General features: G+C 42.6%; 1 protein-coding gene across 1 annotated transcript in view; it reads right to left on the minus strand.

Annotated features, from left to right (window-relative positions):
* Positions 1 to 13,074, minus strand: part of pla2g3 (phospholipase A2 group III) — a 33,477-nt gene extending 20,403 nt beyond the window's left edge. The window contains exon 1 of the mRNA XM_041203325.1: positions 12,381 to 13,074. Coding sequence (XP_041059259.1) covers positions 12,381 to 13,035 — 655 coding nt within the window. The 5' untranslated portion in view covers positions 13,036 to 13,074. The remainder of the gene's footprint in view (positions 1 to 12,380) is intronic.
* Between the last annotated feature and the right edge of the window lie 142 nt (positions 13,075 to 13,216).

Consider the following 13,216-nt stretch of genomic DNA (forward strand, 5'->3'; position numbering starts at 1 on the left):
TGCATTTCCAGCACTTTCTGGTTTAGACTTACAAATTGTCCAGTTTCATGGACATTTTTTTTAATATGTAGTAGTCAAGCCAGAGAGTGTTCATATGTTTTTCAAATATGGAACATCACAGCTGAACCTGATGCCATCACCAGCTGGCATCCAGACACATGCACTTTTCTAACGGATGGTTAACCAGAATGGAAAACCTAACTCATCTTCCCTTTCCATTCTCAAGAGTGCTGAGGCCTGCCTTGACAGCCTCAACTGCTACTCCAGCTGAGATTAACTAACTCAACACAGACCAGGGATCAAGCCTCTGGTACATTCCTGATCTGCATGGTTCAGTATCACTGAATCCGTGATTCACTGATTCAATAGGTAGACCTCGTGCAATAGTATGAAATGGCCAATAGCAATTTGACAGCTGATCTCACATCTCTCCTGATTTGTACTTCCATTGATTTCAATGGATACTTTTCTACACTCCTCAGTGAACTAGGTTTAGTTTGATGTTGAAGGAGGAGTGAGGGATTAGCCAAGACATAAGGTTACAGCTTATGGTGGAATAAAATTCTGCCAACCTTTTAAAATATATTTTAAGTTGAAATTGTTTCCATGTCCCAACCATTCTCTGTAAGGTTTGAATGTTCAAAAGTATTTGCAGATTAATTTCAGTATAAGTGTCAGGCACAGCTAGGCCATGCAGTTAAGTGTAGCATTGAAGTCTAGTCTCAGTTGAATTGAAGACACTCAAAATGCAGTTAACAATATCCACAAAAGATTGTATTAGAAAGCAGAGTGTCTTATTTGAACTGGACCAGTTAGAAGGGAAACCTCTTGGCTGCATACTTTTTAAATGTAAAAGCAGAATGCACGGGAAATGCAGAGCAGATCAACATACAATCTGATTGATCCACTGTGTAATTATTTTCAGCATTTTCCATTTCTATTTCAGGTTTTCAGCATTTGTGTTTTTCCTGGTAACATTTGACTGTATTCCAAGCAACATCAACACACTGGGAGTTACCATTGACCAGAAACTGAACTGGACTAGCCATATAAATACTGTGGTTGCAAGAGCAGGTCAGAGGCTGGGAATTCTGCGGTGAGTAACTCACTTTCCAATTCCCCAAACCCTGTCCACTATCTACAAGGCACAAGTCAGGAGTGTGATGAAATACTCCCCATTTGCCTGGATGAGTGCAGCTCCAGCAACATTCAAGAAGCTTGACACCATCCAGGACAAAGCAGCCCATTTGATTGGCACCCCTTACACAAACGTTCACTCCCTCCACCAGACACACATTGGCAGCACTGTGTACCATCTACAAAATGCATTGCAGAAACTCACCAAGGCTCCTTCGGCAGCACCTCCCAAACCCACGACCGCTACCATCTAGAAGGACAAGGGCAGCAGATACATGGGAACACCACCACCTGCACATTTCCCTCCAAGCCATTCACTACCCTGGCTTGGAAATATATCGCCGTTCCTTCACTGATGCTGGGTCAAAATCCTGGAACTCCCTTCCTAACAACACAGTGGGTGCACCTGCACCACATGGACTGCAGCGGTTCAAGGCGGCAGCTCACCATCACCTTCTCAAGGGCATTAGGGATGGGCAATAAATGCTGGCCTAGCCAGCAAAGCCCACATCCCATGAATGAAATTTTTTAAAAAAATCATAAGCAGTTGCTGTAACTAGATCAAGGGAACGGGTCAGCAAATAATAAATGCTATTTACTGTAAAGAGGAAGTAAATCCATTCCTTTTTTTCAGTAATTATGTGATTTCAGAACAGGAGTCAATAGCCAGTAGCTGATGACAATCTGTAGGGTGAGAAGTTCTGTTCTTAATGGTAATGGTAATCTGAATGGTAAAAAAATATATTCTAAGAATCTGTGCTTCTCCTCCTCCACCACTGACCTCCATCCCAAAATTTTCAAAATGTAATCAAGCAGGGTAAATCTCAGTATCTACAGCTCTCATTTATAACTGTTATATTACATGAATAGGAAATAGTCAGGCCATTTGTGATATGGTTGCCTGATTTGATCTCGCAGCTTCTTGCCCGGAGGGTTAGAGTTACTCACTAAGGAAGCAATGTTTTAATAGGGAACTTGCCACAAAAGCATAATAATGAAAGCTAACAAGATATTACTTCAGTCTCACTATCTCCTTTAAAATGCAGCAAGAGCAAAATCTCACTCACTGTATGAACACAAGCTCAAACATATTCTCACTGGTAACCTGATAACAGCAATTATACCTTAAGTAACATAATATTTAAACCAACAATCCAGAGGATGCCATGGATTCCTGTATGCAAATTGTCTTTCTCCTGTCCTGAGGATATCGAATCATTGTTGGAATATAATTTACAGGTGTGAAGCACCCTCCAGTATCTCACTAAAAAGACATTATTCAGGAGTGTGCCTGGACAGTGATTATTAACATGCTGCTTGACATAGTGGGAATCACAGCAGAATCTTTTCTTGTCTTTCTTCAACATCCCCGTTACGCATTTTCCATCAGTGGCCAGTGGAAAGTGGTCAGGAGCACAAATTAACAGATGACCCTGATCTGTTAAAGGAAGATGGATGTATGGTTGGGCAAAGGGACGGGGAAATGCAAGCAGTGGGGAGTCGGCTGGTTAAAGTCAGGATATCTTGTTAACGTTCTGTCACTCTCATTGTTTAATGGAATTTGGTGTTGCAACTTAAGTTCAACTTGTAATACAAAGTAAAATTGTCAAGCTCCCGCAATGGTTGAATTCACAGCCTGATATGGTATACAGAGCAAGTCCCAGACTTAATGCTTGGTCTATACTAGTTAACTGGTTTCAGCTGAGACCACAGTAGGAGCCCAACAGTTGGCCTCAATGTTCCTATGATATGAAAGAGTAAAATTTGCTATGGTTCCTGATCACAACTGAGTCACCTATGCTGGGGGATGTGAGTGTGTTCATCTCCTGAGCACAACGACTGGCATGGTTGTTGTGAAGCTCTTGGGAAAAAACAGTAAGATTCAGCAAGATGCATTCAGAATCAGAATTGCATGTGCTGTTAAAATATGGATTCCTTTATTCTCCTTTCCATACTCCAACTGCTGCTATATGTTCATGGCAGCCTAAAAGTGGACAAAGTGCTCAAAGCAATTCTCAATACACTGATTTACTAAGAAGGGAAGGGGTGTAGAGGCCTGGCATGTTTCCATTGTTTGCTTCCAAAGTGTAAATAATAAAGTTAAACATAACATGAACATTTAGCTTCACTAGTAACACTATTAGTTATTCTAACTTTTCTATTAATTTAACAGTGCATTCAGTCATGTGTAATGAGTTGAAATATATTTTCCACCAACTGAAAATAGTTCACTTTGAAACATGATCACTTAAGTATGGTGGACATCTTCTCTCACAAGTAGGATATTGTCTGACATCAGGTGTAGTCTCATTTCACTCGTGTCCTTCATCGGAGATGTTGATATCTAAATCGGATTCAATGCTTACTAATGTTATTTTCAATGCTTTGAAGAACGACATGTTTCGTATGATGATTTGCAAACAATTTTTCGTAGTGATCATTGATCCTTCTATGTTGGGGACAATGAATGGTTGGATGTTATAGGAGGCTGTTTTCTTTCAAACATGATCATCACATTTCACAAGCACTTTATCTCCTGGCTTTAGCAGTGTAGCTCTAAATTCCATGTTTTGCTTTGCATTTACTCTCATTGGATCCTGCTGTTCTCAATTGTATTCATGTAGATGTTGATCACTAATTCCACGGGGTGGCTCAGGAAGACATGTGCACATAGGGTATGCAAAGACAAGTGTAGCTGGAGGCTTTCCAGTCATCAAGTGAGGAGTCACTCTGCAATTGAAAAGAAAACAAATCTTGCTTCCACGACTTGCTCCCAGCTGCAGCTCTAAATATCACTTTTTTCAAGGTATGCATAAATCTCTTGACTTCTCTAGCTCTTGACCAACAGGATGTGATTTTGCGTCGGGTGAAGCCCTAGTAGTTCGTAAATTTACTGAACTCATGACTGTTGAACGGGGGTCCATTGTCAGTTCTCACCATTTTAGGCACTCCAAACAAATCGAAAATCCGGGCATACTTTGGTGACTTTCACTGAGGTAGATATAACTTTTTTTTTTAGTTTGTAAAATTTCTATTTCTTAACAGTCCAGCTCAGTCTTAAATGACCCAAATAAATCCCGTGAACACAGAACCCCACATCTATTATGGACATTCAAAACACTCACTGGTGCACTTTTTTTTTACAGAGAAAAATAATTTTGTTTAATCTCCCAGTATCAATCTGCTGAAGAGCATAAAACTTACAAATTGATGAACTAAATCCAGTCTGTCTCATCTCCTCCAGAGGAAGGAGTGAATCCCAGCAGCTGTTCAACTGGTTTGTCGTGCCATTCATCTGCCTCCAACTCCTCAACCAAACTGGCCAATTTCTCCATCTGGGAACACTGTTGCTCCTGTTTCACCTGCCTTAACTGATAGCTGAAAACCGCTTCACAAAGGAACCTCTCAGTGGCAGCAGCTAGCCGGCTCCTTTGGGTGAAGTGAAGAGCACTTTCTGCGGCGGGGTCAGCTCGGACACCCCGAAAGCACCACCCGCCACCGAGGATGGTGGCGAGGTGGCCATGACTAGGAATCTGCTGTAGTCGTCAGTGGCAACAAACAGATGTTCACCAGTTTGCAAATCTGTGAAATCAATGCCAACCTTTATCCATGGTCCTGGAGGTAGTTCAGACATCTAGAGAGGTTCATAAAGATTTGACACTGTGGTTTCTTGGCATAGTGATTGTGTGTTCTACCATGCAATCAACTCCTGGGGACCATACCTTTTCCCTAAGGGGTTATTTAGTTTTTGCAGTCCCTGGTGATCTCCATGTGCTATGTCGACAACACATTCTTTCAACTATTATGAATGAAAATACAATTGTCGTTAACAAGATCAGATGCGGTTGTAACGGTGAGCTCAATTCAAACATTGTGAAGACCTTGTAGTGTGTGAACGATTTCATTTGTAGAAGCTCTCTTGATCACATCTTTCTAGTTTCATTATTCCATAGCTGTCATACATACCTGCAATGCCTCATCTTGTTTTGTTGCTACTTTGATGTTAACTAATCTTAACAACTTTTGAATCACATTTAGGCTTACGTAATTAAGATGTTGTTCGACAACCTTTTCTTCACAACTAATAGTACTGACTGTTGGCAACAGATGTCATGAAAGATAGTCTGCTGAGTTAAGCTTGCCTGGTACTCAACATGGAAGTCATACTCTTGTAGTTTTGAGTATCCAATGTTCTGTTCATGTGAGTGGTATGCTATGTGGATTGTTGAACAAGCTTACTGGTGGTCTATGATTGGGCATTACTTCAACTCTACTTGTATGGAAGCAAGTTTGAAAGTACAAGATACCTCATGTAATGGACAACGCCACTCCCTCTGTTTACGAACAACATTCCTCTAGAGGCATCAGTGATCTACATTAATTACTGGTTGCCTTGCCTCGGCTTTCTGCACAAGAATTGTACCTAAGCCAATTGGGCTTGCATCTCAGGGTTGAAATAGGCATTTCTGCAAGTTGATGACAACCGTCGTTCGATCCGATGTATCATCTGTTTGTGTGCTTTAGGCAACACCCATTTGGTAGTCACTTTTGCCAGATCATGCAGGAGGGGGCAGATAATGTAAGAGGCAACCACAGTATATGATGACTCCTGGCAGGCTCCGAATTTTCTGCACGTTTGCAGGGTCTGCAGTATTTACAATAGCTTCAACTTTCTGTAGATTAGGTGATACTCCTTCACTACTGAACACATGACCGAACAATTCAACTCTGCCTTCATTGAAGAGACACTTGTCTTTGTTCAAGGTGGTGACATGCTCTAAGATGTTGCAGGCAAGCATTTAGGCATGTCTCAAGTTCATTTTAAGTGCAACTGTAGATGAGAATATTATCACTCATGTTCAGCGTGCCTTCAAATTTTTGTAGTACAGACGGAATCATGTGCTGAAATACCTCAGCTGCTGAACTGACTCCAAAGTTGAACCTCTTGCATTTAAAATGTCTGATGAGTGGAGAAAACTGTAAAATGCCTCTATTCTTCTCAATCAATTTGATGGTATCCTACATTGAGGTCCAGTTTAGCAAATTATTTAGCACTATTCACTTTCCCTATACTATCATTGGTTGTTGGTGTCAAGGGCCTTTCTTGTATGCTTTAGTTGGTGACCTCATGTTAACACAGGTTCTAATCTGGTTCCCACTCTTGGGTTTCTTGTAGTGACTTGTAATGGTGACAATACCCCAAGGGGTAGGCTCATTCCCAACTTTCTCAATAATGTTAAGATCAAGTGAGTGCTGAAGTTCCTTCTTTGTCTGTTTTCTGACATGAAATAGTGTTCTTCTTCATTGATATATGACTGGGGGGCACATTATTGTCTACAAGCAACTTTGTGGTAACACCTCTCAGTTTGCAAATGCCAGTGAAATGGTCAGCATATAATTCGAGAATATTGTTGGTAAGCATAGGAATCGCGGATGTGACTGCAATCATGTGCAGATCTGTTGCTATGTGGAAACTGATAAGTGTGTCACGTTCTCCAGATATGACACAGAATTCAGCCTTCATTCTAGTGTTTTCAAATGAGACTGATGTTTCAAAAGTCCCAAGAACCTTCAGTGGTTTGTCATTATTGTAAGGGAAGATTGCAGTGAATGGGGCAGCCCTGATGTTTGTTGAACATTTTGTCTCCCATGACATTGACAGATGTCCTGTATCTATGAGGGCATCTGTCAACTTCCAAACAGCCAATGGTCACTGTCACGAGGCTGGTTGTTGTGTCTGAAAGAGAGCACAAAAGCCTATTCAGGTTATCAGCATCTACATTGGCTACATTCAGCCTTTTGTTGTAGTGCATGTATGTAGCATCCTTCTGGTAGAATTGGTCTTCATCGTTGAGTTCACAGATGAGAGACAAACATGAGCAAAGTGGTTGAGTTTTCCACAAGCTTTATTCTGTTTACAAGTAGCAGGATATTCCATTTAGTGTCGATAAAAGCTACCACAGTGCAAATGTTCTTTGGACAAGTTGTTCTTTGGACAACTTTGTTTGTGAGTCAGATGTTGCTGCTTTGCAGATGGTTTCCTGGCACTTGCATGATGAACACTATTCTTAAGAGCTGAACTTGGAGTGTGGTAGTTACTGTTGGCAGCCTCAACTTCAATAGCTCTGGGCTCTGAAAGCGATAGCGATCTTGCTAACTCCAACAGTTCTGACAGCTTTCTGCCTTTCTCGAGTGCTTTGCGGTGCAGTTAATTATCACAGAATCACAGAATTGTTATGGTGCAGAAGGAGGCCATTCGGCCCATCATGTCTGCACCAACTCTCCGAATGAGCATTATGACTCAATGTCATTCTCCTGTCTTTTCCCCATAACCCTGCACATTATTTAAATAGAAGCAATCATCTAAGCCCTCTTGAATGCCTCAGTTAGAGGGACAACCTTTGATTTCTTACTCAACATGTTCAACATCTCCAAAGTCGCATTTGTTTGCCAGTTGCCTCAATCATGTGAAATATTGGTTAATTGTCTTGTTTCCTTCTTGTTCAGTATGTCAGAAGACAACTGTTTCTTGGGCTGAATTTTATGGCCCCATCATGGCGGGGGTGGGGCTGTAAACTGTGGCGAGACGTTCAAAATTCCATTGACTTCAGCGGGACTGGAAAATCCCACCAGTGGGAGGGGCCATAAAATTCCACCCAATGCATTTTTCTTGGACATGAAGTAGGTAGTTTGAGCAATTTTTGCTGAGTTGTAATTGTTTTCATCTTACACAGCAAAAGTGTCTTAAAAATATCTTCCAATCCTTCACCTCCATAGTAGAGAAGGAAGGTCTTTTTTCCTTTTGTCATGTGTGATTGCAAAACCTCCTAATGCACATTCAGCCACTTTTGCCAACATGAAAATAATAGACAAAAGCTCCAAATGCACGTCAAAACATGGTAGATTGGGCATAGACTATGCCATCTTGATCAGCAGTGCAGAGACAGTGCAAGATCAAGGATCTGGGATTTCAAAGTAACACCTCTCTGTACTGATCCAACGTGTTTTCTTCTTTGGATAGTTATTTTGGTGAGACCAGTGCGTGTACACTGGACAGGTCTTCCTGTTGCTAATCCCAAACTGGAGTGCCTCGTGTGTCCAAAACAGGCTGCATGTGTTCCCTAAATCCCTAACTTAAAATGCTGTCTCCAGAAAATAGACAACGACCTTCCAAAGGTTTAATACCTGAAAGCAAGGTTTCCTATATCTCACCATTTTTGTCACCATTGTGAAGTTCTTGGGAAGAAACAGTAAGAATCAGCAAGATGCAATCAGAATGAGAACAGCATGTGCTATTAAAATATGAATTCCTTCATTCTCCCTCTAGACTGCCTCTGCTGGTATATGCATATGGTAGCCAAGTGGGAAAACATCAGGAGGGTTATAGATAAATTAATAAACTCAACAGGTGAAATTTAATGTAGAGAGATGTGAGCAGTTGCATCTTGGAGAAAATATAATGAGAAAACATACAAAAATAAATAAAACATTAAAAAGACTAGAAGAGTAGAGAGAGTTCAGGATTCAGACACAAGGCTTTGAAGTGAGAGGACAAGTTGCTAAAGCTGTAAAAAAAAAAGGCTAATGGGAGCCTTTGTTTTAACATAGAGGTACAGCATACAAACAATAAGATAATTCCAAATCTATCCAAATGATTAGTTAGAATGTCGTTAGAATATTATGTCCAGTTCTGGGCATTTTAGGAAGGATGTCAAGAACATGAAGAGGGTGCAGACCAATATTCATTACGATGATACCAGGAAAGAGAGGCTCTAGTTAAGAAGAGAAACTAGAGAGTCTGGGCTTTTTCCATTAGAGAAAAGAAGGTTGAGAGAAGATGGAATAGAAATGTTCAAAATGCTAAGAGTTTCGATATACCTAATTGAAACAATTTTCATTGGAGCGCATAAATTTAAGATCATCAAGAGAGCAAAGAGAGCGATTAGGACTTTTTTGTTATCAGAGTAAAGAATGCAGAACCCATCATGTGTTAAGGCACAGTGAGCTGAATGCTCTTCTATGCTGTGAAATTCTATAATTCCCCCACCTGATCACCATCCAATGTCCCATCTAGCACAAGAGCAAACTACTGTGGAAATCTGAAAATGCTGAAATTACTAAGCAGCTCATGCCCCTTCTAGCACAGGCATGTGTGGGGAATTTGGGTGAACACAGGATTCAGCTTGGTTGTGACAAGTTTGCTGATAGTGGCCTTACATATGAAGGTTGGTCATGTGGGCCAGCTACCCCTGAGAGGGCCCTAATTTAAAGGGTCATTCTCTTCAGAAAAAACTCTTCTGATTGTTCCATGGAGAAGAGGCAGAAAAAATTTGTATCATTTGCGTGACTATCGTGTCATATACAAATGCTGCAATCATGTTTTTCTCATCTATATTAATTGCCTTTAGACATTTTATATACCAAAATAACTATATGAATGGAAGTTCCTATTGCTGTAATGTGTCCAATATCAAGTTATGAATGAGCCACAATTTACTCCAACTTAATATTGGGCCCACTATAAACTTTGCTCTCTTAAAATCATAGAATCTTGCAGCATGGAAAGAGACCATACCCAAATTCAGGTCATTTATATGTAACAAAAAAAGCAATGATCCCCATAATGAGCCCTCAGTGACCACACAGCATCCTTCCCTCCCTCATCCATTCACCACTATTCTTCCTCCTCTTCCACATCTATTTTGTACCCAAGTTGCCACCATCCCTTTAATCTCAAGCACTTCTATTTTTTGAATAAATGAGTTATGAGGTACATTAACAAATATATTTTGAAAGTCCATATATACATCTATTGCACTACATTTACCAATCAACCCTGTTAAAGAATTCAAATCAGATTAGTCAGACACAAGTTGCTGTCAACAAATCCACACTGGCTGTCCCTTATTAACCCATGTTCCTCCAAGCACTGATTTCAGTCTCCTTCCCATCCTTCACTCAGACTGAAACAAGCTGTGTGAATCCCTGATACTGGGCTGAGTTTTAAACTCCACATCCCAATCATCACCAATGCCACCTGTTTCTGACTGTACCACCTGCCCTGAAAGCCTATATTGTTTGTTGTCACCTCTAGCTTATTCCAAGATTCCCATCTTATTCCCATCCTCCACAAACTCCCACTTATCTAAATCACAGCAAGTTGTACACTGTTCTATACGATTCCCAATCACCCATCATTGACTGACACTGGCCCCTATCCTGTAACACAGTAAATTTAAACAACTCATTCTAATCAGATAAAAACAAAAAACTGCGGATGCTGGAAATCCAAAACAAAAACAGAATTACCTGGAAAAACTCAGCAGGTCTGGCAGCATCAGCGGAGAAGAAAAGAGTTGACGTTTCGAGTCCTCATGACCCTTCGACAGAACTAGGTGAATCCCAGGAAGGGTTGAAATATAAGCTGGTTTAAGGTGGTGGTGGTGAGGGGGGTGGGTGTGTGTGTGTTGGGTGGGGGCAGAGAAGTGGAGGGGGCTGGTGTGGTTGTAGGCAAAAGCAGTGATAGAAGCAGATCATCAAAAGATGTCACAGACAAAAGAACAAAAGAACACATAGGTGTCGAAGTTGGTGATATTATCTAAACGAATGTGCTAATTAAGAATGGATGGTAGGGCACTCAAGGTATAGCTATAGTGAGGGTGGGGGGAGCATAAAAGATTTAAAAATATTTAAAAATAATGGTAATAGGAGGGAAAAAGAAAAAATCTATATAATTTATTGGAAAAAAACAAAAGGAAGGGGGAAGAAACAGAAGGGGGTGGGGATGGAGGAGGGAGGTCAAGACATAAAGTTGTTGAATTCAATATTCAGTCCAGAAGGCTGTAAAGTGCCTAGTCGGAAGATGAGGTGTTTTCCTCCAGTTTGCGTTGGGCTTCACTGGAACAATGCAGCAAGCCAAGGACAGACATGTGGGCAAGAGAGCAGGATGGAGTGTTGAAATGGCAAGCGACAGGGAGGTTTGGGTCATTCTTGCAGACAGACCACAGGTGTTCTGCAAAGCGGTCGCCCAGTTTACTTTTGGTCTCTCCAATGTAGAGGAGACTGCATTGCGAGCAACGAATGCAGTAGACTAAGTTGGGGGAAATGCAAGTGAAATGTTGCTTCACTTGAAAGGAGTGTTTGGGCCCTTGGATGGTGAGGAGAGAGGAAGTGAAGGGGCAGGTGTTACATCTTTTGCGTGGGCATGGGGTGGTGCCATAGGTGGGGGTTGGGGAGTAGGGGGTGATGGAGGACTGGACCAGGGTGTCCCGGAGGGAACGATCCCTACGGAATGCCGAGTGGGGGTGAAAGGAAGATGTGTTTGGTAGTGGCATCATGCTGGAGTTGGCGGAAATGGCGGAGGATGATCCTTTGAATGCGGAGGCTGGTGGGGTGATAAGTGATGACAAGGAGGACCCTATCATGTTTCTGGGAGGGAGGAGAAGGCGTGAGGGCGGATGCGCGAGAGATGATCCGGACACGGTTGAGGGCCCTGTCAACGACCGTGGGTGGAAAACATCGGTTAAGGAAGAAGGAGGACATGTCAGAGGAACTGTTTTTGAAGGTAGCATCATCGGAACAGATGCGACGGAGGCGAAGGAACTGAGAGAATGGAATGAAGCGGGGTGTGAGGAGCTGTAGTCGAGGTAGCTGTGGGAGTCAGTAGGCTTGTAATGGATATTGGTGGACAGTCTATTCTAATCAGGTTCATTCATGGTCTTGCTGCAGCCTATCTCTGTCCTTCAGGTCTTATATTGTGCTCTGTGCACCCTTCAAACCTCAAGTTTATGATTATTTTTATACAACTCCCTTTCTTTAGCTCACCAGCGGCATTGGCTCCACTCTATCCCCACCCCCCTCTGCATGCTCACCAGCCTCTGCTTCTTTGAAAGGCTTCTCCAAACGCGCCTGGTTAGCCAGGTTTTGGTCATTCCCCTGTTAATCTTTCCCTCCGTAGCTCACATCCCTTTCCTGGCAACTTCCATTTGTGAAACCCTTCGGGGTGTTTCTTTTACATTAAAGTCAAAATATGAATGCGAACTTATGATGGAATCTTCTGTTCATGTTATCGCACTGAATCTGCACAAACTTCAAACCAAACTTTGCATAAAGACATTTTAATTGTTGGGACTACCGCGTACGTTTTTAGAAACTGCAAATGACATATGTCGTCAATGATCTGTAGCTTTTCTGATTCTGTGATAGATTTTTTAAAAATGGTATGAAAACTCTAAATCTCTTACCTAAATCACTGAAATTTTCAGCAGAGTCTCCAGCTCCGCACCAAATGGTCCCAGGAAAGGTCCAACCTCGCCGCCTCCGGCTAACTCCTTTGCGCTGGGCAGCAGCGGCGGCGATGGGGTCTCGGAGGAACCTGGATCTCCTCGGGGTGTAGAGACCCCTCGCGGGGGCAGGCGAAGCACTCCTCCTCCTGCCCTGCAGGAGCCTGCTTGGGGACACGGGGGGGTCCCAGAGGCCACGAGCGGCTGCTGAGGTCAGCGGATTCGAGCAGTTGACCCCCCACCCCTCCAGATGTCGCAGATCCATGTCCAGCTGGGAGTCCCATGCTCTCAGGAAAGTAGGGGGAGGCAGTGGCTTCTCCCACTTGTCGAGACAAAAGGCCAGGTAAGCGCTGATCATGCGCTTCTCCTCCCAGATGATGCACTGCTCCAGGTGACCCTGCCAGTTCCACCTGGTTTGGAAAAGGACCGCCCCATCCTGGAACCCTCTGAGCTGGGCTAGGAAGCTCAAAGAGCGGGCTGAAGGGTCGCTGGCGACCAAATGGCACAGAGACCTGTCCCTCCGGGACAAGCCCACCAGCCTATCCCTGGCCAGCGCCATGTATCCTTGGATTTGGGAAAAATACAACAGGCAGAACAGACATCCACCGAGAAGCATGCTAACTTCGTCTCCCCTTAAATACAGGGCACGCACAGTGAAATCTGAATGATTTTTTAAAAATGAGGACCAAATGGTTAAATGTCTGCATTGACGCTTTGATTCATGCTGGGGTGGGTGTGGTTTATTGTAACTGAAAGAGTGTTCGGAGGTTTTTCTGGGCGAGGAGGGGAGTGTTTTT

The sequence above is a fragment of the Carcharodon carcharias genome, chromosome 13, assembly GCF_017639515.1.
Source record: "Carcharodon carcharias isolate sCarCar2 chromosome 13, sCarCar2.pri, whole genome shotgun sequence".
NCBI lineage: Eukaryota > Metazoa > Chordata > Chondrichthyes > Lamniformes > Lamnidae > Carcharodon > Carcharodon carcharias.